The sequence below is a fragment of the Palaemon carinicauda genome, chromosome 43 (assembly GCF_036898095.1).
Source record: "Palaemon carinicauda isolate YSFRI2023 chromosome 43, ASM3689809v2, whole genome shotgun sequence".
Classification (NCBI taxonomy): Eukaryota; Metazoa; Arthropoda; class Malacostraca; order Decapoda; family Palaemonidae; genus Palaemon; species Palaemon carinicauda.
In genome coordinates this window covers 45,154,781-45,182,018 of record NC_090767.1, presented here as the reverse complement: position 1 = coordinate 45,182,018, position 27,238 = coordinate 45,154,781, and the positions used below count along the sequence as shown (strand labels likewise).

At 48.7% G+C, this 27,238-nt stretch overlaps 1 protein-coding gene across 1 annotated transcript in view; it reads right to left on the bottom strand.

Annotated features, from left to right (window-relative positions):
* Window positions 1–27,238, bottom strand: part of LOC137633399 (uncharacterized) — a 102,337-nt gene that overhangs the window by 32,290 nt on the left and 42,809 nt on the right. Inside the window, exons 5-6 of the mRNA XM_068365626.1 lie at window positions 563–678; window positions 136–246 (exon numbers count right to left, since the gene is read on the bottom strand). Coding sequence (XP_068221727.1) covers window positions 136–246; window positions 563–678 — 227 coding nt within the window. The remainder of the gene's footprint in view (window positions 1–135; window positions 247–562; window positions 679–27,238) is intronic.

Genomic DNA, 27,238 nt, shown 5'->3' with positions numbered 1-27,238 from the left:
GAGGAGGAACAGCAATGATGTTCAGGAAGCTTTATTGAAATAGAGAAAACCTGCCCAGAAAGGTTTGCTTTTACCTATTCATAAACACGCATACTGTACATGAAACCATAAATGAACTCTTGGTATCTACTCAACCTGGAGCGTGATCGAGAGCGACTCCTACGACGTGACCTGGATCTTGTTCTCCTCCTAGACGTAGAACTTCTGGACTTGGACGTTGAATGTCGTCTATAGTGCGAACGTTTTCTATGAAAGAACGAGAATACAATGTAGAGTAACCTTCCGACTTTCGACGTATTCTTCGTCGAATTATGGAAGGCCTAAAATAAAATCGTCACCTACTTCCTTCTGTATGTATGGATATACTGTAAGTACAAAAAGTACTAAAATATATTTCAAAATACATTTTCAGCAACTGTAACTAGCATGTTAACATATCACCATCAAACATACTTCTAGAATGGGAAGCTATCAAAACTAACACTATTTCACATGCTTAAACCCAACCCTTTTATGAAAAATCAAGTTTTCGATTTAAAAATCATTTCAATACAGTACTTACCCAGTCTTTTATCACTAGCTTGGCGAAAGAAATAAGCACCTGACATGGTTTTTAAGATAGTCTGTCCTGAGTGATTGCAATCTTTGACAGACAGGGGTCTGTAAATAGCATCTGTTCTGAAAAATGTTATTTTCATTAGTAAAATAAATTTTTGAATATACTTACCCGATGATCATGTAGCTGTCAACTCCGTTGCCCGACAGAAATCTAAGGTCGGGATACGCCAGCGATCGCTATACAGGTGGGGGTGTACACAACAGCGCCATCTGTGAGCAGGTACTCAAGTACTTCTTGTCAACAAGAACTCAATTTTCTCCTCGGTCCACTGGTTCTCTATGGGGAGGAAGGGCGGGTCCTTAAATTCATGATCATCGGGTAAGTATATTCAAAAATTTATTTTACTAATGAAAATAACATTTTTCAATATTAATCTTACCCGATGATCATGTAGCTGATTCACACCCAGGGTGGTGGGTGGAGACCAGCATACATGTTAACATAATAAGCTAAGTATCCCGTATTTCATTTTATCAGTTATTCAAAATAACAAACATAAAATAAACAAGTACCTGGTAAGGAAGTCGACTTGAACCATTACTCTGCCTTTTTTAAGTACGTCTTCCTTACTGAGCCTAGCGGTCCTCTTAGGATGCTGAACGACTCCTAGGTGCCGAAGTATGAAGGGCTGCAACCCATACTAAAGGACCTCATCACAACCTCTAATCTAGGCGCTTCTCAAGAAAGAATTTGACCACCCGCCAAATCAACCAGGATGCGTAAGACTTCTTAGCCTTCCGTACAACCCAAAAACAACAATAAAAAGTATTTCAAGAGAAAGATTAAAAAAGGTTATGGGATTATGGGAATGTAGTGGCTGAGCCCTCACCTACTACTGCACTCGCTGCTACGAATGGTCCCAGGGTGTAGCAGTTCTCGTAAAGAGACTGGACATCTTTGAGATAGAACGATGCGAACACTGACTTGCTTCTCCAATAGGTTGCATCCATAACACTCTGCAGAGAACGGTTCTGTTTGAAGGCCACTGAAGTAGCGACAGCCCTTACTTCATGCGTCCTTACCTTCAGCAAAGCAAGGTCTTCTTCCTTCAGATGAGAATGTGCCTCTCTAATCAGAAGCCTGATGTAGTAAGAAACTGCGTTCTTAGACATCGGTAGAGCAGGCTTCTTGATAGAACACCATAAAGCTTCTGATTGTCCTCGTAATGGCTTTGTCCGTCTTAAATAGTACTTAAGAGCTCTTACTGGGCAAAGTACTCTCTCTAGTTCGTTCCCCACCAAGTTGGACAGGCTTGGGATCTCGAACGACTTGGGCCAAGGACGGGAAGGAAGCTCGTTTTTAGCCAAAAAACCGAGCTGCAAGGAACGTGTAGCCGTTTCAGATGTAAAACCTATGTTCCTGCTCAAGGCGTGGATCTCACTGACTCTTTTAGCTGTTGCTAAGCAAACGAGGAAAAGAGTCTTTAATGTGAGATCCTTAAAAGAGGCTGATTGAAGCGGTTCGAATCTTGATGACATCAGGAACCTTAAAACTACGTCTAGGTTCCAGCCTGGAGTGGACAACCGACGTTCCTTTGAGGTCTCAAAAGACCTAAGAAGGTCCTGTAGATCTTTGTTGGTGGAAAGATCCAAGCCTCTGTGGCGGAAGACCGCTGCCAACATACTCCTGTAACCCTTGATCGTAGGAGCTGAGAGGGATCTTACATTCCTGAGATGTAACAGAAAGTCAGCTATCTGTGTGACAGAGGTACTGGTTGAGGAAACTGCATTCGCCTTGCACCAGCTTCGGAAGACTTCCCATTTTGACTGATAGACTCTGAGAGTGGATGTCCTCCTTGCTCTGGCAATCGCTCTGGCTGCCTCCTTCGAAAAGCCTCTAGCTCTTGAGAGTCTTTCGATAGTCTGAAGGCAGTCAGACGAAGAGCGTGGAGGCTTGGGTGTACCTTCTTTACGTGAGGCTAACGCAGAAGGTCCACTCTTAGAGGAAGAGTCCTGGGAACGTCCACTAGCCATTGCAGTACCTCTGTGAACCATTCTCTCGCAGGCCAGAGGGGAGCAACCAACGTCAACCGTGTCCTTTCGTGGGAAGCGAACTTCTGAAGTACCCTGTTGACAATCTTGAACGGAGGGAACGCATACAGGTCTAGATGGGACCAATCCAGCAGAAAGGCATCCACGTGAACTGCTGCTGGGTCTGGGATCGGAGAACAATACATCGGGAGCCTCTTGGTCATCGAGGTAGCGAATAGATCTATGGTGGGCTGACCCCACAGGGCCCATAGTCTGCTGCAAACATTCTTGTGAAGGGTCCACTCTGTGGGGATGACCTGACCCTTCCGGCTGAGGCGATCTGCCATGACATTCATGTCGCCCTGAATGAACCTCGTTACCAGCGAAAGCTTTCGATCTTTTGACCAAATGAGGAGGTCCCTTGCGATCTCGAACAACTTCCTCGAATGAGTCCCTCCTTGCTTGGAGATGTAAGCCAAGGCTGTAGTGTTGTCGGAGTTCACCTCCACCACCTTGCTTAGCTGGAGGGACTTGAAGTTTATCAAGGCCAGATGAACTGCCAAAAGCTCCTTGCAATTGATGTGAAGTGTTCTTTGCTCCTGATTCCACGTGCCCGAGCATTCCTGTCCGTCCAGTGTCGCACCCCAGCCCGTGTCCGATGCGTCCGAGAAGAGACGGTGGTCGGGGGTCTGAACAGCCAATGGTAGACCTTCCTTGAGAAGAATGCTGTTCTTCCACCACGTCAGTGTAGACCTCATCTCTTCGGAAACAGGCACTGAAACCGCCTCTAGTGTCTGAGCAGCTAGATGATACTGAAGGGGGCGGAGGTGGAGTCTCCCTAACTCGATGAACTGGGCCAGCGATGAAAGTGTCCCTGTTAGACTCATCCACTGCCTGACTGAACATCGGTTCCTTCTCAGCATGCTCTGGATGCATTCTAGGGCTTGATTGATCCTTGGGGCCGACGGAAAAGCCCGAAAAGCTCGACTCTGAATCTCCATACCTAGATAGACAATGGTCTGGGATGGGACGAGTTGGGACTTCTCTATATTGACCAGGAGGCCCAATTCCTTGGTCAGATCCATAGTCCATCTGAGATTCTCCAGACAGCGACGACTTGACGGAGCTCTTAAAAGCCAGTCGTCCAAATAGAGGGAGGCTCTGATGTCTGCCAAGTGAAGGAATTTGGCAATATTCCTCATCAGTTTGGTAAACACAAGAGGTGCCGTGCTTAGGCCAAAGCACAGGGCTTGGAATTGGTACACGACCTTTCCAAAGACGAACCTTAGGAAAGGTTGGGAGTCTGGATGGATGGGAACGTGAAAGTACGCGTCTTTCAGGTCTAACGAGACCATCCAGTCCTCCTTCCTGACCGCTGCTAGGACCGACTTCGTCGTCTCCAACGTGAACGTCTGCTTGGTGACAAAAGTATTGAGAGCACTGACGTCCAGCACCGGTCTCCAACCTCCTGTCTTCTTCGCTACCAGGAAGAGACGGTTGTAAAAGCCCGGGGATTGATGGTCCCGGACTATGACTACCGCTCCCTTTTGTAGCAAGAGCGACACCTCTTGTTGCAACGCTAGCCTCTTGTCCTTCTCCTTGTAGTTGGGAGAGAGGTTGATGGGAGATGAAGCTAGAGGGGGACTGCGGCAGAACGGAATTCTGTACCCCTCCTTTAGCCACTTCACAGACTGAGCGTCTGCACCTCTGCTCTCCCAAGCTCGCCAGAAGAACTTGAGCCTGGCTCCCACTGCTGTCTGGAGAGGAAGGCAGTCAGAACCTGCCTTTTGCGGACTTGGAACCCTTCTTGGATTTGCCACGGTGACTGTCGGCACGGGTACCTTCTCTGCTGGAGGTTCTGCCACGAAAGGGCGGGATGAACCTAGTAGCTGGTGTGTCTACTGCTGCAGGACGGAAAGGTCTAGGCACGGAAGGTAAAGCTTTAGCCTTACGTGCGGAAGAAGCCATCAGATCATGGGTATCCTTCTGGATCAGTGAGGAAGCCATCCCCTTGATCAGCTCCTCCGGAAACAGACACTTGGAGAGAGGAGCAAACAACAACTCCGACTTCTGGCAAGGAGTGATACCAGACGACAAGAAGGAGCAAAGATGTTCCCTCTTCTTAAGCACTCCCGACGTGTACGAAGCCGCAAGTTCACCAGACCCATCCCGAATGGCTTTGTCCATGCAAGACATGATCAGCATGGCAGAGTCCTTATCCGAAGGGGAAGTCTTTCTGCTTAACGCTCCCAAACACCAATCGAGGAAGTTGAAGATCTCAAAAGCACGAAAGACTCCCTTCAACAGATGATCCATGTCAGAAAAGGACCAGCAAATCTTCGAACGTCTCATAGCCAGCCTGCGGGGAGAGTCAACCAGACTTGAAAAGTCGCCCTGGGCAGAGGCAGGAACCCCCAAGCCGGGTTGCTCTCCCGTGGCATACCAGACGCTAGATTTGGAAGCAAGCTTGGTAGGCGGAAAGATGAATGCAGTCTTTCCCAGTTGCTTCTTGGACTGCAACCACTCTCCCAAAACCCTCAAAGCTCTCTTGGATGAGCGTGCGAGGACAAGCTTGGTGAAGGCAGGAGCAGCAGACTGCATGCCCAGAGCAAACTCGGAGGGAGGAGAGCGAGGGGTTGCAGACACAAACTGTTCTGGGTACAAGTCCCTGAACAAGGCAAGGACTTTACGAAAGTCTAAGGAGGGAGGCGTAGACTTGGGCTCTTCTAAGTCTGAGTGCGGTTCATCCACATGTGCATCTTCGTCATCCGAAACTCCATCATCCGAAAGCTGAGTAGGAAGTGGCAAAGGCGGAGCAGAAAGCTGAACGGCTGAATCCGGCAGCACGGGTGCATGCGTAGCTGCTGCGGATCCAACATCATGCCGCTGCTGGTCAGTCTGCGAGCTGGCAACAACAAAAGCAGAGAGCTGGTGCGTGGGAGGGACTGCCGTGGGTTGCGGAGCATGCCGTATGGGATGCGGAGCATGCCGCATGGGTTGCGGAGCATGCCGCATAGAGTCAGAACCCGGCAGCTCTACAGCACCTTCCCACTGCTGATGCGGTAGCTCACGCATGTCAACGGATGGTGCAGCAAGACCATGCGTCTGGCAGGGTGGACTGCGCATCGGTGGTGGAGCTCTCACAGGTGGAGTGTGGGAGCAGGCAGCCGCAGTATCTGCTGAGCGCACAACCGCGGCAGGTTGTAGGCTAACAGGGGCAGTGTCAACCTTCTCAGCATGATACTCTTGCATGAACGCAGCAAGCTGAGACTGCATAGTCTGCAGCATGGGCCACTTAGGGTCTACCGTGGTTGGAGCAGCAACAGACGGAGCAGTAGTCTGTTGTGGAACCACTCTACCTCTCTTGGGAGGTGTGCAGTCTTCGGAAGACTGCGGCGAGTCCGAACTGACCCAGTGGCTACACCTGGGCCGTTGGACTCGCTCGGAAGGGACCTTACGCTTGAGCGGTCGTGAGACCTTGGTCCATCGTTTCCTCCTGGAAACTTCTTCCACAGACGAGGGATGATAGGGCTCATTCGTCTGTATGTGGATGGGACGATCTCTAAGAGAAACGTCCGCAACCACTGAGGGTACATCCGTACGCTGATCAAGGCCTGCCGAACCCTTTGGTCTTTCGACATTGCTTCTCCCCTGGGCTTGGGAGCTTGCAAGAGGTCCCGGACTGGGAGGACGACTGGCACGAACAGATGTACCCTCATGCGCAACACTGACACTGACACTTTTCACCTCACTTGCACTAACACTTCCCACTGCACTTTTCGCTTTCAGCTCTTTGACATCTGCCAAAAGCTGATTACGGTCATTAGCCAATGACTCCACTCTGTCACCCAGAGCCTGAATGGCACGCATCATATCCGCCATGGATGGCTGAGCACTAGTAGCAGGGTCGGGAGTCACCACTACAGGGGAAGGAAAAGGTTGAGGGGCATGGGGAGAGGAAAAATCAACAGAGCGAGAAGAACTCCTCCTGATCCTATCCTTCTCTAGCCTACGTGCATTTTTAAGGAATTCGTTAAAATCGAATTCCGAAAGCCCAGCGCATTCCTCACACCGATCTTCCAACTGACAGGATTTACCCCTACAATTGGAACAAACGGTGTGAGGATCTATGGAGGCCTTCGGAAGACGCCTAGTACAGGCCCTAACACTACACTGCCTGTACTTAGGGACTTGAGAATGGTCAGACATCTTGAATTGTAGAAATGGTCAAGGGGGGATTCCAAAAACTAGCAAAGTTCGTTAACAATTAATCCAAATTAATTCCAAAAGCTTGCGAAGCTAATGATAAAGCTTCCTGAATAGCGAAGGCTAAAATCTAGAGCGAATACATCACCAAATCGTGAGAAACAACTCCAGAATCAACAGCGTATCCAAATAGGTCTTGCCGGTGGCACGACAGAGGAAAAATTGAGTTCTTGTTGACAAGAAGTACTTGAGTACCTGCTCACAGATGGCGCTGTTGTGTACACCCCCACCTGTATAGCGATCGCTGGCGTATCCCGACCTTAGATTTCTGTCGGGCAACGGAGTTGACAGCTACATGATCATCGGGTAAGATTAATATTGAAAATTCAGCTTTACAGTACTGTACTGTACCTTGACTATCAGCCCACTAAATCGTGGGAATCTCTTTATATGAATATTGAGTAAATATTGAAATAATTCTTTGAAAAAAATTGTTTAATTTCAATATATCTTATCCAATATTCTCAAGCTGAAAAATAGATGGAGGGATGGTTGTAAATCTAAAAGTAAATTGAAAACCCACCTAAGGAAAACAGATATCGAAAGAAAAAGGACAATTCTGATACAATACTCTTTGCAGCTTCAAGAAGGTGACAATCTGGTTATTCTTTTCACGCGATTGACAAAATAAGACACCATTTAGCAATCTCACCGGAAGTGGGAACATTACGAGTGAGATTCAGTGTCCGAGCGTCTAGGACATCCCTTGCGAGAGAGGCCAGGCAAGCAGAATTCTAAGAAAAAAGCTTATAAATAATCGGGTATTTCTCTTATACATAACTGAGTGTATCCCTGTTTCCCAAAAATTCAACATCATACCATCAAAGGGAGTATTTACATAAGATCTCCTTAAGATGTCCCATGTAGCAACCAAAGGACCTGAAAATTGGCATCCAACGGAATTTGCATCTCTTTCAAAAAGACATTCATACCTTTGATAATGATAAAACTAAGTTGCCACCTAGATTATAGTGGGCACCTGATATTCAGTCTTTACTAAAAAAAAAAAAAAAAAAAAAAAAAAGAGATGGCTCTATTATGCAAAAAGCAAAACAGTTTCTTAACATTGCTCAAGATCTAGACAATGACATTTTTACTGAAATGGTTTTCAGAGACCAAATTCAACAAAAAGTCTTTTCATCCGGGTTGTCCTCAATGAAGAAATTGAGAGCAGGAAACTGGAAATGCCAAGGTAGACTTTTAGTGTTGAAATCATTCTTTGCCTGAAACTCCTCTAAAAGGGGTAATTTTTACCCATAACTTGTAAAAGGTTAAGAAAAGTTCCATTTGAGGAGAATATAACATTGCCAGAATGCAAGAGCTACCAGAAAGAAGATCTCTAATGTTAAAAGTCCTTAAACACAATTGAGACTTGGTTTCTAATTAAAGGAAAGAATTTAAGAACCCCATCCAAGTTCCAAAAGATGTCTCCAGGTAGGAGTAGTTTCGATAACAAAGGATCTGATAAAATCCCATAGAACGGCACCTCGTAGTAACGGGGGATGTTGAGGAAGGAGAAGTCTAATTGGTAAGGGACCTCTGGTAGTGGTTTTAACACGCCCCAGTTACTATACCGACACCCTATAAGGGTGAGCGAGCTGGGTATATTCCTGGCATTCCATGCAACTTTTTTCTCTGGTATATTTAGCAGTATTTATACCTTAGAAATGGTGCTTTAAGGAGCATTTCACTGGGCGACACAGGTCCCTCGCCCAGAAAACGGATTTTGAGCGAAGCGAAGAATGGAGTTTTTATGATAAAACCAAGTTTTATGAATACTTACCTGGCAGTTATATATACATAGCTAATTATCTCTATTTCGGCAGAATTTTTCTAAAACTAGGCAACCGCCTTGTGGTGGTTGGGTGGTAACACCCGTTAAAGGGTGGTAGGAGGAATCATTCCCGTTTTCTGTTCTTCAGTTCATCTATGCCCGACCTGTCTCCTGAGGGGAGGTGGGTGGGCCTTCGAATGTATATATAACTGCCAGGTAAGTATTCATAAAACTTTGTTTTATCATAAAAACTCCATTTTTATGAATAGAACTTACCTGGCAGTTATATATACATAGCTGATTAACACACTTGGAGGAGGGTGATAGACAGTAACATCGTTGGGGAAACAACCAAAAAAGTTGTAGGATAAATAAACACCTTGATTCCTTACCTGCTAAGGTAGCTGACTTCAAAGGTTCCTGCCTCTTGAGTTGCTTTCCCTTAGGAGTGTCAGCCAGGATGTGACCTGCAGTGCTGAAAACACTCAATCGAGTCTGTCAACGGGGTGAGACCAACAATCTGACTAGACTTCAGGACTACCTATTGCCCAAAATAAAAAACCGCAACTTTACCAAACCAACCACCTAACATTTGCAAAGTAGATAAAAATTATCTAACTAGACTGAGGTGACTGTACACAAGTCGAAGTCCTCAGACAACCAATAAAAAATACACCAACCTATGTACAAGTAAACAAAACTAAGGTTGAGGGGAGGTAGTAACTCCTTTGCCTAATACAGAAGCCGTAGCTACGTATGGTCCCAAGGTATAACATTTCTCATAATCCACCCTCACCTCTCTGAGGTAATGAGAGGCGAACACAGAGTTGCTCCTCCAGAATGTCGCATCCATAATTTGACGGAGCGACATGTTCTTGCGGTAAGCAAGCGAGGTCGCAATGGCCCTCACTTCGTGAGCTTGCACTTTTAAACGTCCGAAGTGTTCCTCCTCACACAAGAGATGCGCTTCTCTTATCACTTCCCTCAGGAAAAAGGACAAAGCGTTCTTGGAAAGGGGCTTTTGAGGATCTTTCACAGAACACCACAGGGAGCTAGAAGAGCCTCTCACACTTTTCGTGCGAGACAAGTAGGTCTTGAGGGCTCGTACTGGACAGAGCAGCCTCTCTTGCTCTTGACCCACTAGGTTGGTCAAGTTAGGAACCTCAAAGGTCCTCGGCCAGGGCTTAGAAGGGTTCTCGTTCTTAGCGAGAAAGTCTAATCTCAAGGCACAAACTGCCCCATTCAGATTGAAGCCTACCTGTTTTTCAATTGCATGGACTTCACTAACTCTTTTAGCTGTTGCTAAGGCCAAAAGAAAGAGGGTCTTCTTGGTAACCTCCCTAAGGGGAGCCTGTGAGATGGGCTCAAATCTCTTGGTGCATAGAAATTTAAGAACCACATCAAGGTTCCAAGAAGGGGGCTTTAACTGGGTCTGCTTGGTCGTCTCAAAAGACTTCAAGAGGTCATGTAAGTCCTTATCGCGAGACAAGTCCAAGCCTCTATGCCGACAGACGGAAGAGAGCATACTTTTGTACCCTTTGATAGTGGACACAGCTAGCTTAGCGTCCTGTCTGAGGTACAACAAGAAATCTGCAATCTGGCTCACAGAGGTAGTGGATGAGGAAATCTTGTGCTTCCTACACCAAGCCCTAAAAGTCTCCCACTTGGACTGGTAGACCCTCTGCGAAGAGACCCTCCTCGCTCTGGCGATAGGTTTCGCAGCTTGCGCTGAAAAGCCTCTCGATCTGACGAGCTTCTCGATAGTCTGAAAGCAGTCAGATTGAGAGCGAGGGGGTTTTGATGATATCTCTCGAAGTGGGGTTGTCTGAGCAGATTTGGACTTGCAGGGAGGCTTCTTGGAAAGTCCATCAACAAGTCCACCACCTCCGTGAACCATTCCCTCATCGGCCAGAACGGAGCTATCAGGATCATCCGTCCCGAATCGAGGAGGGCGAATTTCCTGACTACCAGATTGATGATCTTGAACGGGGGAAAAGCATAAGTGTCCATCCCCGTCCAATCCATCAAAAAGGCGTCTACTGCTATTGCCTCTCTGTCCGGAACTAGGGAGCAATAGATGGGGATCCTCTTGGATAAGTTGGAGGCAAAAAGATCGATGAGGGGTCTCCCCCACAGCCTCCAGAGACTCTGACAGACCTGTTGGTTGAGGGTCCATTCTGTGGGAAGGACCTGCCCTTTCCTGCTGAGCATGTCCGCCCTCACATTCTTCTGTCCCTGAACAAACCTCGTCAGCAGGTTTATCCTGTTCTCCTTCGCCCAAAGAAGGAGCTCTCTTGCTGTCTCGAACAGAGACAGAGAGTGAGTCCCTCCTTGCTTCCTGATGTAAGCAAGAGCTGTGGTGTTGTCTGAGTTGACCTCCACAATCTTCCCAGACACCAAGTCCTTGAAGGCCTTTAGCCCCAGAAAAATGGCCATCAGCTCCTTGTTGTTGATGTGCCATCCCAGCTGAATTCCTTCCCAATAGCCTGAGACCTCCTTGCTTCCTAGTGTTGCCCCCCAGCCTGACTCTGATGCGTCTGAAAACAACACTAGGTCTGGGTTCTTCTTGTGTAAGGAGATCCCTTCCCCTAACAAGGTTGGGTCCAGCCACCACTTCAGAAGAGTCTTGACTTCTATTGGAATGAGGAAGGAAAAGGAGTCTTCCGGCATCTTTCTGTTCCACGTCTTCGAAAGAAAGTGCTGAAGAGGCCTTAGGTGGAGTCTCCCCAGAGAGACAAACTGTTCGAGGGAGGATAGAGTCCCTAGCAAACTCATCCACTCCTTCGCTGTGCATCTCTTCTTGTCCAGGAAAGTTCTGACTTTTACGAGACACTTGGTCTGTCTTTCCTGAGAGGGAGAAGCCCGAAAAAGAACTGAATTCAGAACTATCCCCAAATAGAGAATAGTCTGATTCGGTCTGATCTGAGACTTCTCCCTGTTGATGACCAGGCCTAGATCTTGAGCCATCATAAAAGTCTTCCGTAAATCCTCCAGACATTTCTCCCTCGATCGTGAACGAATCAGCCAATTGTCCAGATAGAAGGATATCCTTATCCCCTCCTGATGCAGCCAACCTGACACATTCGCCATTACCCTGGTGAAGACTTGAGGAGCCGTGCTGAGACCGAAGCAAAGAGCTCTGAATTGGAAGCACTTGCCCTCTATTACAAATCTCAGGTACTTCCTCGAAGTCGGATGGATGGGGACATGGAAATATGCGTCCTGCAAGTCGAGGGACACCATCCAGTCCCCTGGACGTACTGACGCCAGCACCGACTGAGTCGTTTCCATGGAGAACTTTGTCTTCTCCACAAATACGTTGAGAGCGCTGACATCCAGGACGGGTCTCCACCCGCCCGAGTTCTTGGGGACCAGAAACAGGCGATTGTAAAAGCCTGGGGAGGATAGATCCCGAACCGGTTCTATCGCGCCCTTGTCTAGCATTTGGTTGACAAGGTCTACTAGGGCCTTCTGTTTCCCCGGATCTGAGTACCGGGCTACTAAGGCCAGCGGAGCATCTGCGAGAGGAGGTTTTTTCAGAAAGGGGATCTTGTATCCTTCCTTGATGACTGAGAGGGACCAGGTGTCCGCCCCTCTCCTCTTCCAAGACTGCCAAAAACCTGACAGTCTTGCGCCTACTGTCTGGAGGAGACGAACTTCATTTTCTGGAGCGAGGTCTGAAAGAACCCCTGGTAGATCTTGGTCCTGATTCTTGCCTTCTCCCTCTAAAATCTGGTCTTGAAGTAGTCCTGCCCCAAAAGGGCTGCTGGAATCTCCTTTCCTCCCGTTTCAAAGAAGGAGGGGCTGCCAAGGGCTTACGAGCAGAACGAGATAAAAGGTCTTGGGTGGCTTTTTGGGCCAGAGAATGCGTAATGTCATTAACCAGGGACTCGGGAAAAAGATGTTGAGAGAGGGGGGCGTAAAGAAGCTCAGACTTTTGTGCATTGGTAACAGACCTAGAAGCAAAAGAGCAAAGCAGAGCTCTCTTCTTTAGGACCCCAGCTGAGAACAGAGCAGCCAACTCATTTGCCCCATCTCTGAGGGCCTTATCCATACAGGACATAATACTGGTAAGGTCCCTAGATCCTTCCATCTGTTCAGTTTTCCTTGCGAGAGTCCCAAGCGACCAGTCTAGGAAACTAAAAACCTCAAAGGCTCTAAAAATACCTTTGACGAGATGATCCAGCTCCGACATCGACCACATGACCTTGGCTGAGTTGAGAGCATGCCTTCTAGCAGAGTCCACTAAACCAGATAAGTCACCCTTGGAGGAGGAAGGCACTCCCAGACCCAAAGGTTCTCCAGTTGCATACCACATACCCGCTCTTGAAGCAAGACGAGCTGGTGGAAACGAGAAGGAAGTCTTAACTGTTTGTCTCCGCTCCATCATCCAGTCATCAATCTTCGTGAGAGCCTTCTTTGCGGAGATAGACAGCTTCATCTTGATGAAGGCCGACTGTTTCTTGGCCTTCTTTCTGTTAAATTGGGACTGAGGAGATTGAGGGGCAGCAGGTTGGAATTCCTCTCCAAAAAGTTCAAGAAGGGAGCGAGAGAGAACTTTGTAATCTCCCACAGCGTCGGCAGGATTATCATCGTCATTAGAAACGTCCTCGAGGTCCTGATCCACATCTGCAATATCCTTCGAAAGAGAAGAAGGATCCTTAGAACCCGACAAGGGCAAATCAAAGGCATCATCCTGCAAAAGACGGGTTGCATCCTGGAGTCCCGCGCTAGAAGAATCCTTGGGACGAGAGGCAGTATCGTCCCGAAGAGGCAGGGTGGTATCGCCCTGGGACCGAGAACGAGAGGCAGAGTCGTTCTGTCGTCGAGAGCGAGAGGCGGTATCGTCGTGGCGGCGAGAATGAGAGGCGGTATCGTCGTGGCGTCGTGAACGAGAGGCGGTATCGTCGTGGCGTCGAGAACTAGGGTCGGTATCGTCGTGGCGTCGTGAACGAGAGGAGGTATCGTCGTGGCGAAGCGAACGAGAGGAGGTATCGTCGTGGCGAAGCGAACGAGAGGAGGTATCGTGCTGGTAACGTGAACGGGAGGCGGTATCGTCTTGGCATCGAGAACGAGAAGCAGCATCGTTCGATAAGGTATCGTCCCGGTATCGAGAACGAGAAAACGTATCGCCCTGGTATCGCGAAGAAGTATCGCCTGGCGAAAGCACACATTCCTCATCCTGGCGTAGAGAGGGAGAAGTTTTCTTTAAAGAAGAACTCCGTTCTCTCTTAGAAGCAGACTTCTTAATCGGCAACGAGTCGTCTTTACGTCTGTCAGACTGGGCGTGAGGGCGGCTAAAGGCTTGTACTAAAGTCAAAAGTTGTTCCTGCATGACAGACATAAAGGATTTAGCAACATCAGCTGGGTCTTGCGGACCCGAAGGGGGGGGCTGACGAATAACACTCGTAGAAGGGGGAGGATCTTCGGCAGCAGGCTTAGCCCTTTTCACAGGCACGGAGTCGAAATCATCCTCCGACGGACAAGGTTCATAACTGCTAAAACCAGGAGAGAAAGAACGAGACCCTTCGTCGCGGTTCCATCTCCTCTTAGTAGGTCTTGAAGCTTCATACTTCCATTTACGTCTGGACGAATTCGGAGAAGAAAACAACACATCCGACACGTCTTTCCCGTGACGGTCAAGAGCAGCCTGGGAATCGACAACAGGACTGTCTGAGGCGACGGCTGACCGAGGGTACGTACCTCTCACCCCCTTTCGGTCATCGACGTACCTTCTCCCTTGGTCCTGGGAGCTTGGTAGAGGTCTAGGCCTAGGGGTATGACAGATTCGGTCAGTCGCCACCTCCACTGCACTAACACAAGCACTTTCACTTTCCTTACCTTTAAAGGCCTCCAGTTGTTCTTTAATGGCCTTCAACTCGGCCGCCAGGCTAGCGTACCGAGGGTCATCCGTAGATACGGAACCTGTAGGAGGTGCAGGAGTTACTACCTCAAGGGAAGGATCAACTTCCAAAGAGGAATCAATAATAGGATCAATAGATAAATCTACGCTAAGTTCGTCTTCCTTACCACTAACAGGCTTAGAAGCTCTCCTAACTCTATCGAGCTCTAGCTTACGCACATAGCGCTTCATAATTAACCAATCTTTCTCATCCAAAACCTTACATTCCCCGCACCTATTATCAAGGGCATAAACAAAACCCCTACAATTAGAACAAACAGTGTGAGGGTCTACCGCCATTTTCGGTAGTCTCACCTTACATTCCTCATTCGCACAGATACGGTAATGACTCTTTTCACTCATAATGAAAAACAGCAAAAAAAAAAGCTAAGAGAAAACAAAATACAACGATCGCCAAAACCCCAAATCAGAGTACTTCACCAAAAAAGCAGACTGGTACACCGAGCAGGGAAAGCGAAGAAAAACTCTTAATGACGGACCAACGTGTTGTCGATCCGGCCGGCAGAGATGAACTGAAGAACAGAAAACGGGAATGATTCCTCCTACCACCCTTTAACGGGTGTTACCACCCAACCACCACAAGGCGCTTGCCTAGTTTTAGAAAAATTCTGCCGAAATAGAGATAATTAGCTATGTATATATAACTGCCAGGTAAGTTCTATTCATAAAAATCTATTTTCTGGGCTCGAACCTGTGCCGCCCAGTGAATAAGCTCCATTTAGCACTTATTCTTAGGTAATTTACTGCTAAATATACCAGAGAAAAAAATGTAAAGGAGTGCTAGGTTAACTAGCTCGCTCACCTATTGGTGTCTGTATAAAAATGTTATTTTCATTAGTAAAATAAATTTTTGAATATACTTACCCGATGATCATGTAGCTGTCAACTCCGTTGCCCGACAGAAATCTAAGGTCGGGATACGCCAGCGATCGCTATACAGGTGGGGGTGTACACAACAGCGCCATCTGTGAGCAGGTACTCAAGTACTTCTTGTCAACAAGAACTCAATTTTCTCCTCGGTCCACTGGTTCTCTATGGGGAGGAAGGGCGGGTCCTTAAATTCATGATCATCGGGTAAGTATATTCAAAAATTTATTTTACTAATGAAAATAACATTTTTCAATATTAATCTTACCCGATGATCATGTAGCTGATTCACACCCAGGGTGGTGGGTGGAGACCAGCATACATGTTAACATAAGAAGCTAAGTATCCCGTATTTCATTTTATCAGTTATTCAAAATAACAAACATAAAATAAACAAGTACCTGGTAAGGAAGTCGACTTGAACCATTACTCTGCCTTTTTTAAGTACGTCTTCCTTACTGAGCCTAGCGGTCCTCTTAGGATGCTGAACGACTCCTAGGTGCCGAAGTATGAAGGGCTGCAACCCATACTAAAGGACCTCATCACAACCTCTAATCTAGGCGCTTCTCAAGAAAGAATTTGACCACCCGCCAAATCAACCATGATGCGGAAGACTTCTTAGCCTTCCGTACAACCCAAAAACAACAATAAAAAGTATTTCAAGAGAAAGATTAAAAAAGGTTATGGGATTATGGGAATGTAGTGGCTGAGCCCTCACCTACTACTGCACTCGCTGCTACGAATGGTCCCAGGGTGTAGCAGTTCTCGTAAAGAGACTGGACATCTTTGAGATAGAACGATGCGAACACTGACTTGCTTCTCCAATAGGTTGCATCCATAACACTCTGCAGAGAACGGTTCTGTTTGAAGGCCACTGAAGTAGCGACAGCCCTTACTTCATGCGTCCTTACCTTCAGCAAAGCAAGGTCTTCTTCCTTCAGATGAGAATGTGCCTCTCTAATCAGAAGCCTGATGTAGTAAGAAACTGCGTTCTTAGACATCGGTAGAGCAGGCTTCTTGATAGAACACCATAAAGCTTCTGATTGTCCTCGTAATGGCTTTGTCCGTCTTAAATAGTACTTAAGAGCTCTTACTGGGCAAAGTACTCTCTCTAGTTCGTTCCCCACCAAGTTGGACAGGCTTGGGATCTCGAACGACTTGGGCCAAGGACGGGAAGGAAGCTCGTTTTTAGCCAAAAAACCGAGCTGCAAGGAACATGTAGCCGTTTCAGATGTAAAACCTATGTTCCTGCTCAAGGCGTGGATCTCACTGACTCTTTTAGCTGTTGCTAAGCAAACGAGGAAAAGAGTCTTTAATGTGAGATCCTTAAAAGAGGCTGATTGAAGCGGTTCGAATCTTGATGACATCAGGAACCTTAAAACCACTTCTAGGTTCCAGCCTGGAGTGGACAACCGACGTTCCTTTGAGGTCTCAAAAGACCTAAGAAGGTCCTGTAGATCTTTGTTGGTGGAAAGATCCAAGCCTCTGTGGCGGAAGACCGCTGCCAACATACTCCTGTAACCCTTGATCGTAGGAGCTGAGAGGGATCTTACATTCCTGAGATGTAACAGAAAGTCAGCTATCTGTGTGACAGAGGTACTGGTTGAGGAAACTGCATTCGCCTTGCACCAGCTTCGGAAGACTTCCCATTTTGACTGATAGACTCTGAGAGTGGATGTCCTCCTTGCTCTGGCAATCGCTCTGGCTGCCTCCTTCGAAAAGCCTCTAGCTCTTGAGAGTCTTTCGATAGTCTGAAGGCAGTCAGACGAAGAGCGTGGAGGCTTGGGTGTACCTTCTTTACGTGAGGCTGACGCAGAAGGTCCACTCTTAGAGGAAGAGTCCTGGGAACGTCCACTAGCCATTGCAGTACCTCTGTGAACCATTCTCTCGCAGGCCAGAGGGGAGCAACCAACGTCAACCGTGTCCCTTCGTGGGAAGCGAACTTCTGAAGTACCCTGTTGACAATCTTGAACGGAGGGAACGCATACAGGTCTAGATGGGACCAATCCAGCAGAAAGGCATCCACGTGAACTGCTGCTGGGTCTGGGATCGGAGAACAATACATCGGGAGCCTCTTGGTCATCGAGGTAGCGAATAGATCTATGGTGGGCTGACCCCACAGGGCCCATAGTCTGCTGCAAACATTCTTGTGAAGGGTCCACTCTGTGGGGATGACCTGACCCTTCCGGCTGAGGCGATCTGCCATGACATTCATGTCGCCCTGAATGAACCTCGTTACCAGCGAAAGCTTTCGATCTTTTGACCAAATGAGGAGGTCCCTTGCGATCTCGAACAACTTCCTCGAATGAGTCCCTCCTTGCTTGGAGATGTAAGCCAAGGCTGTAGTGTTGTCGGAGTTCACCTCCACCACCTTGCTTAGCTGGAGGGACTTGAAGTTTATCAAGGCCAGATGAACTGCCAAAAGCTCCTTGCAATTGATGTGAAGTGTCCTTTGCTCCTGATTCCACGTGCCCGAGCATTCCTGTCCGTCCAGTGTCGCACCCCAGCCCGTGTCCGATGCGTCCGAGAAGAGACGGTGGTCGGGGGTCTGAACAGCCAATGGTAGACCTTCCTTGAGAAGAATGCTGTTCTTCCACCACGTCAGTGTAGACCTCATCTCTTCGGAAACAGGCACTGAAACCGCCTCTAGTGTCTGAGCAGCTAGATGATACTGAAGGGGGCGGAGGTGGAGTCTCCCTAACTCGATGAACTGGGCCAGCGATGAAAGTGTCCCTGTTAGACTCATCCATTTCCTGACTGAACATCGGTTCCTTCTCAGCATGCTCTGGATGCATTCTAGGGCTTGATTGATCCTTGGGGCCGACGGAAAAGCCCGAAAAGCTCGACTCTGAATCTCCATACCTAGATAGACAATGGTCTGGGATGGGACGAGTTGGGACTTCTCTATATTGACCAGGAGGCCCAGTTCCTTGGTCAGATCCATAGTCCATCTGAGATTCTCCAGACAGCGACGACTTGACGGAGCTCTTAAAAGCCAGTCGTCCAAATAGAGGGAGGCTCTGATGTCTGCCAAGTGAAGGAATTTGGCAATATTCCTCATCAGTTTTGTAAACACAAGAGGTGCCGTGCTTAGGCCAAAGCACAGGGCTTGGAATTGGTACACGACCTTTCCAAAGACGAACCTTAGGAAAGGTTGGGAGTCTGGATGGATGGGGACGTGAAAGTACGCGTCTTTCAGGTCTAACGAGACCATCCAGTCCTCCTGCCTGACCGCTGCTAGGACCGACTTCGTCGTCTCCATCGTGAACGTCTGCTTGGTGACAAAAGTATTGAGAGCACTGACGTCCAGCACCGGTCTCCAACCTCCTGTCTTCTTCGCTACCAGGAAGAGACGGTTGTAAAAGCCCGGGGATTGATGGTCCCGGACTATGACTACCGCTCCCTTTTGTAGTAAGAGCGACACCTCTTGTTGCAACGCTAGCCTCTTGTCCTTCTCCTTGTAGTTGGGAGAGAGGTTGATGGGAGATGAAGCTAGAGGGGGACTGCGGCAGAACGGAATTCTGTACCCCTCCTTTAGCCACTTCACAGACTGAGCGTCTGCACCTCTGCTCTCCCAAGCTTGCCAGAAGAACTTGAGCCTGGCTCCCACTGCTGTCTGGAGAGGAAGGCAGTCAGAACCTGCCTTTTGCGGACTTGGAACCCTTTTTGGATTTGCCACGGTGACTGTCGGCACGGGTACCTCCTCTGCTGGAGGTTCTGCCACGAAAGGGCGGGATGAACCTAGTAGCTGGTGTGTCTACTGCTGCAGGACGGAAAGGTCTAGGCACGGAAGGTAAAGCTTTAGCCTTACGTGCGGAAGAAGCCATCAGATCATGGGTATCCTTCTGGATCAGTGAGGAAGCCATCCCCTTGATCAGCTCCTCCGGAAACAGACACTTGGAGAGAGGAGCAAACAACAACTCCGACTTCTGGCAAGGAGTGATACCAGACGACAAGAAGGAGCAAAGATGTTCTCTCTTCTTAAGCACTCCCGACGTGTACGAAGCCGCAAGTTCACCAGACCCATCCCGAATGGCTTTGTCCATGCAAGACATGATCAGCATGGCAGAGTCCTTATCCGAAGGGGAAGTCTTTCTGCTTAACGCTCCCAAACTCCAATCGAGGAAGTTGAAGATCTCAAAAGCACGAAAGACTCCCTTCAACAGATGATCCATGTCAGAAAAGGACCAGCAAATCTTCGAACGTCTCATAGCCAGCCTGCGGGGAGAGTCAACCAGACTTGAAAAGTCGCCCTGGGCAGAGGCAGGAACCCCCAAGCCGGGTTGCTCTCCCGTGGCATACCAGACGCTAGATTTGGAAGCAAGCTTGGTAGGCGGAAAGATGAATGCAGTCTTTCCCAGTTGCTTCTTGGACTGCAACCACTCTCCCAAAACCCTCAAAGCTCTCTTGGATGAGCGTGCGAGGACAAGCTTGATGAAGGCAAGACTGAGCGTCTGCACCTCTGCTCTCCCAAGCTCGCCAGAAGAACTTGAGCCTGGCTCCCACTGCTGTCTGGAGAGGAAGGCAGTCAGAACCTGCCTTTTGCGGACTTGGAACCCTTCTTGGATTTGCCACGGTGACTGTCGGCACGGGTACCTCCTCTGCTGGAGGTTCTGCCACGAAAGGGCGGGATGAACCTAGTAGCTGGTGTGTCTACTGCTGCAGGACGGAAAGGTCTAGGCACGGAAGGTAAAGCTTTAGCCTTACGTGCGGAAGAAGCCATCAGATCATGGGTATCCTTCTGGATCAGTGAGGAAGCCATCCCCTTGATCAGCTCCTCCGGAAACAGACACTTGGAGAGAGGAGCAAACAACAACTCCGACTTCTGGCAAGGAGTGATACCAGACGACAAGAAGGAGCAAAGATGTTCTCTCTTCTTAAGCACTCCCGACGTGTACGAAGCCGCAAGTTCACCAGACCCATCCCGAATGGCTTTGTCCATGCAAGACATGATCAGCATGGCAGAGTCCTTATCCGAAGGGGAAGTCTTTCTGCTTAACGCTCCCAAACACCAATCGAGGAAGTTGAAGATCTCAAAAGCACGAAAGACTCCCTTCAACAGATGATCCATGTCAGAAAAGGACCAGCAAATCTTCGAACGTCTCATAGCCAGCCTGCGGGGAGAGTCAACCAGACTTGAAAAGTCGCCCTGGGCAGAGGCAGGAACCCCCAAGCCGGGTTGTTCTCCCGTGGCATACCAGACGCTAGATTTGGAAGCAAGCTTGGTAGGCGGAAAGAGGAATGCAGTCTTTCCCAGTTGCTTCTTGGACTGCAACCACTCTCCCAAAACCCTCAAAGCTCTCTTGGATGAGCGTGCGAGGACAAGCTTGATGAAGGCAAGACTGAGCGTCTGCACCTCTGCTCTCCCAAGCTCGCCAGAAGAACTTGAGCCTGGCTCCCACTGCTGTCTGGAGAGGAAGGCAGTCAGAACCTGCCTTTTGCGGACTTGGAACCCTTCTTGGATTTGCCACGGTGACTGTCGGCACGGGTACCTCCTCTGCTGGAGGTTCTGCCACGAAAGGGCGGGATGAACCTAGTAGCTGGTGTGTCTACTGCTGCAGGACGGAAAGGTCTAGGCACGGAAGGTAAAGCTTTAGCCTTACGTGCGGAAGAAGCCATCAGATCATGGGTATCCTTCTGGATCAGTGAGGAAGCCATCCCCTTGATCAGCTCCTCCGGAAACAGACACTTGGAGAGAGGAGCAAACAACAACTCCGACTTCTGGCAAGGAGTGATACCAGACGACAAGAAGGAGCAAAGATGTTCTCTCTTCTTAAGCACTCCCGACGTGTACGAAGCCGCAAGTTCACCAGACCCATCCCGAATGGCTTTGTCCATGCAAGACATGATCAGCATGGCAGAGTCCTTATCCGAAGGGGAAGTCTTTCTGCTTAACGCTCCCAAACACCAATCGAGGAAGTTGAAGATCTCAAAAGCACGAAAGACTCCCTTCAACAGATGATCCATGTCAGAAAAGGACCAGCAAATCTTCGAACGTCTCATAGCCAGCCTGCGGGGAGAGTCAACCAGACTTGAAAAGTCGCCCTGGGCAGAGGCAGGAACCCCCAAGCCGGGTTGCTCTCCCGTGGCATACCAGACGCTAGATTTGGAAGCAAGCTTGGTAGGCGGAAAGATGAATGCAGTCTTTCCCAGTTGCTTCTTGGACTGCAACCACTCTCCCAAAACCCTCAAAGCTCTCTTGGATGAGCGTGCGAGGACAAGCTTGGTGAAGGCAGGAGCAGCAGACTGCATGCCCAGAGCAAACTCGGAGGGAGGAGAGCGAGGGGTTGCAGACACAAACTGTTCTGGGTACAAGTCCCTGAACAAGGCAAGGACTTTACGAAAGTCTAAGGAGGGAGGCGTAGACTTGGGCTCTTCTAAGTCTGAGTGCGGTTCATCCACATGTGCATCTTCGTCATCCGAAACTCCATCATCCGAAAGCTGAGTAGGAAGTGGCAAAGGCGGAGCAGAAAGCTGAACGGCTGAATCCGGCAGCACGGGTGCATGCGTAGCTGCTGCGGATCCAACATCATGCCGCTGCTGGTCAGTCTGCGAGCTGGCAACAACAAAAGCAGAGTGCTGGTGCGTGGGAGGGACTGCCGTGGGTTGTGGAGCATGCCGTATGGGATGCGGAGCATGCCGCATGGGTTGCGGAGCATGCCGCATAGAGTCAGAACCCGGCAGCTCTACAGCACCTTCCCACTGCTGATGCGGTAGCTCACGCATGTCAACGGATGGTGCAGCAAGAACATGCGTCTGGCAGGGTGGACTGCGCATCGGTGGTGGAGCTCTCACAGGTGGAGTGTGGGAGCAGGCAGCCGCAGTATCTGCTGAGCGCACAACCGCGGAAGGTTGTAGGCTAACAGGGGCAGTGTCAACCTTCTCAGCATGATACTCTTGCATGAACGCAGCAAGCTGAGACTGCATAGTCTGCAGCATGGACCACTTAGGGTCTACCGTGGTTGGAGCAGCAACAGACGGAGCAGTAGTCTGTTGTGGAACCACTCTACCTCTCTTGGGAGGTGTGCAGTCTTCGGAAGACTGCGGCGAGTCCGAACTGACCCAGTGGCTACACCTGGGCCGTTGGACTCGCTCGGAAGGGACCTTACGCTTGAGCGGTCGTGAGACCTTGGTCCATCGTTTCCTCCTGGAAACTTCTTCCACAGACGAGGGATGATAGGGCTCATTCGTCTGTATGTGGATGGGACGATCTCTAAGAGAAACGTCCGCAACCACTGAGGGTACATCCGTACGCTGATCAAGGCCTGCCGAACCCTTTGGTCCTTCGACATTGCTTCTCCCCTGGGCTTGGGAGCTTGCAAGAGGTCCCGGACTGGGAGGACGACTGGCACGAACAGATGTACCCTCATGCGCAACACTGACACTGACACTTTTCACCTCACTTGCACCAACACTTCCCACTGCACTTTTCGCTTTCAGCTCTTTGACATCTGCCAAAAGCTGATTACGGTCATTAGCCAATGACTCCACTCTGTCACCCAGAGCCTGAATGGCACGCATCATATCCGCCATGGATGGCTGAGCACTAGTAGCAGGGTCGGGAGTCACCACTACAGGGGAAGGAAAAGGTTGAGGGGCATGGGGAGAAGAAAAATCAACAGAGCGAGAAGAACTCCTCCTGATCCTATCCTTCTCTAGCCTACGTGCATTTTTAAGGAATTCGTTAAAATCGAATTCCGAAAGCCCAGCGCATTCCTCACACCGATCTTCCAATTGACAGGATTTACCCCTACAATTGGAACAAACGGTGTGAGGATCTATGGAGGCCTTCGGAAGACGCCTAGTACAGGCCCTAACACTACACTGCCTGTACTTAAGGACTTGAGAATGGTCAGACATCTTGAATTGTAGAAATGGTCAAGGGGGGATTCCAAAAACTAGCAAAGTTCGTTAACAATTAATCCAAATTAATTCCAAAAGCTTGCTAAGCTAATGATAAAGCTTCCTGAATAGCGAAGGCTAAAATCTAGAGCGAATACATCACCAAATCGTGAGAAACAACTCCAGAATCAACAGCGTATCCAAATAGGTCTTGCCGGTGGCACGACAGAGGAAAAATTGAGTTCTTGTTGACAAGAAGTACTTGAGTACCTGCTCACAGATGGCGCTGTTGTGTACACCCCCACCTGTATAGCGATCGCTGGCGTATCCCGACCTTAGATTTCTGTCGCACTATTTAGATTCATCCACGACAAAGACCCCAATAGAGGAGAGCCGTTCAACCTCACTCGGCACCACCAACTCTGCATCCGCTCAGAACCTAACTCCTTTTAGCACGCCTTTATGGTAACCCGCTTTTTGTTTGTGCTCTCGTGTTTTTGCGATTTTCCTTTGGATTATGGCTTCTTCATCGGTTTCCCAGGAGACACCGTCTAAGTTAAGTACCAAGCTATGTTTTGCTGTGTTTTGAGCAATCTAGATCGTTTAATATTTAAATTATAGGAGTTTATTCTCTTCGTTCATATCGATCTTGCTTGATTCCGCTTACAGTTGGTACTCCTGTTTTGAGAGCTTTTAGTTTCACTCGCGGTGTTACTATGTGTATTATTTTTATTATTAATTAAATTTTATTTGTTATTGTGGATATTCGTTATTTAGCGTTTAGAACCCTCGTGGTTCATTTTTAGGGCCGATATCAGTTACGTATCGTATGGCTTGCCGACCTTCGTTACTAGGCGGCAATGTTATTTTATAAGCCATCAGGTGTGTCCTTTGTGATTTATTTATTATGTTGCATGCCTTGCCCTAAATTTTTTATGTGTATATTTATATAATTTTTCAACGCTATTACTATTATAATGAATATTTGTGCTATTACTCCGTTTGATCTGTCTGGTTGGGGATCGTCAGTTGGTAGCCCTGCTGCTCCGTATCACGTGATCCTCCCCCAAGCTCCCCCTCTCGCTAGGTGGGCGGCTAGGCTTCTCTCCCCCCTCCCCTAGGGGACCGTTGCCTTCCCTCCTTTTAGAGGGGGTAGTTCAGTGTTTATGGACTTTGTCCTCCGGGTGTCCCGGCGGGTTCGTCTCTGTCTAGACTGGTTGGCCACCGGTCAACAGAGTTGGATCCCGGTGCACCCTATTGTATATTCACTTATCACACTTTTATTATGTTATACGAAACCCTCCGGGTTCGGTTGGCGGTTCTTATCTACAGTTCCGCCCCCCTATTATTTTATAACAGTTCCTATGATTATATATGATTATATATGACAGATCACTATCCCGGAGTCCCTATATGAATTGGTTTATGGATACTTTTATTTCCCGGCCCGGGGCTTAACCTCGCTCCGGGAAATCAGACACCATGTGTCTTAATTCTTTGTTGCATCCTTTTTATGCTCCCGGCTCGACCGGAATGGATAGCTATACTTTAGTCTTAAGTTAGACTTATGTTTAGGCCCGGGTCCTCCGGACCCGCCCCTACTTAAGAATATTACAGTTAAGCTCTAATCTTATGTTAGACTTATGTTAGGCCCAGGTCCTCCGGACCCGCCCCTACTTAAGAAAATTACAGTTTCTCATATACTATTCTTTTTATAGATGGTGCATTGTCAGACGACGGCCTGTGCGGCTGTTCTTCATCAGCCTTGTGGCCATACCGTATGTCGGTCTCACGCCCTCTGCGGAGTTCAGCTGGAGGACATCGTGGTATGGCACCCTGATAACTGTATGGTCTGTTTTGACCTCATCACCACCCTTGGATCTGACTCGGTGAGTCCCGTTGGCTATGTTGCCTTCTTATTTATTTTACCTTTTTTTTGGTATACATACACTATTTAGTAAGATCTCTATGGTCTTGAAGGACCACTGGGAGTCTTCCCTTTTATAATTCCCACTATTATTTCAGGTATCCCCGGAGCAAAAGTCTGCGGCTCGGGCCACACTGAAAGTGTGGGTTGGTGGTTTTGCCCAAAACGTGAAATCCAAGCAGCCTTACGTCCTATCCGAAGACTATTGTGCCATGATCTATCCTAACGCCAAGTCTTCAGCCGCTGTGGCTAGGCATGTTGCAGCTCCCATCATTGCCCACATTGATGCCACCATAGCGGGGTTCATTGATCAAGAACAAGATCCGTTGGATGCCCCCGGAGATCTGGAAGACAATGTTGCTTCCATGAACCTGGATGTTGAACCCATGTTATTGGATGATCCGGATGCAGGTAGGGTGGTAAGTGAGGCAGGTGTTACCGGCGCTGAGATTCCTATCCTCAGCCCCGCTCTTTCTTCTTCATCTGATCGCTCTTCCTTTCATGGTTTTTCTGGGGACCGTGATTCGTCTCGACGATCACACCCGGTTCCCCCCAAGGATAAGTCTACATCTAGAACCTTACCTAAAGCTCGTAAGCCTCACAAGGCTTCCCATTGTTCTAAGCTGAATACAAACCCGTCATCTAAGGCTTCTGGCTCCTCCTCTAAGTCTCACGACCTGGGAGTACAATCCGCCACTCCTGCTCCTAGCCCGGGCCTTTCCGAATCAGCCATGCTTCGCATTGTGTCGGAGATGCAAGCTAAGTTGGTGTCGGAAATGCAGGCCAAGATGGACACGATGTTCTCTAACATCGGTCAGAGACTTGGGGCATTAGAGCAAGGTGCTCCGGAGCGAGTCCAAAGCTCTCTCATCCCGGATGCCTCTAAGCTCCCGCCGTTTACCAAGAATAATCCTTGGCGCATGGCTCTTCATTCCCCGTTCTCAGACGGAATGTTAACTTTGGAAGGTCTTGGCACTCGTCCTCTAGAGGACTTTGAATTCTTTCCTCCTGGTCTGGCATTTCCATTTCATGGTTATGCCAGGCTTACCGAGGAAGCTCTGGTTCGGTTAGATAAGGTCCCCAAAGAGACTGTCATCTTCCCAAAAGAACAAGCCCAATCTGTTTGGGCTAGGTTCCTGAATGACATTGGTTGCACCAACACCATGTTGACGCCTTATAAGAGCTCCTTCACAATGTTCTTAATGGACAAAAACACCGTGACTCCATGCGTCAATAAGGTAGCAGAGCTTGCTTTCCAATATGCTCTGGAGGAGAAGCCCTTGCCTCCCATCCGAGAGGTGGATCCGATCTCCCTCCTTCTTCCTTCTGGCATTGAGTGTTGGGACAATGTCCATACCACTTTTACCTCTGGCAAGCTATCAGCGGACTGTGCTTCAGTTATGTTTAGTGAGCGGCTTCCCCGTCTCCCGGAATCCCTCATTAAACAGGAGTATGATTCCCGCCTACGTGTTGGCCGTACTCTGAACTTGGCCACGTCCACGGAGTCGATAGCCTTAACTTATGATACTGAGAGTATCTTTAAGTCTCTCAATAAGGCTACGTTGCAGTCATTATACTACGACCTTTATGACTTCGCTATTGCTAAACGTAGGTGTCACAAACACGTCCTGGCTGAGGCGACTATTAGGCACGAGCCTAATAAGCTTATCCGGTCCTCCTGCTGGGGTTCAAATCTCTTCCCTGAGGATCTTGTAGAGGAAGTCTTGGCAGAGGCCACTAGAGTCAATCAGAGCCTTAAAGCCCGTTGGGGTTTGACTCCTAAACGGAAATATGACCCCGCAAATTACCAAGCCCGGGGTAGGAAGAAGCTCCGCCCGTATACCTCCACCCAGTTCAGGCAACAGCAGAGTAGTTCGTCCAATTTCCGACTGCCTCTTCCTCCATCTTCCGTTGCTCCTGCACAGCCTTCCACCTCTCAGGCTCCTTCGGACGACTATGTCACCATTCTGCTCCCTAAGAGCCAGCTTTCCGGTGCCTCCACCACTTCTCCTGCCTTTAACCAGTCTTATGAGGCTCATAGCTCTTCCCA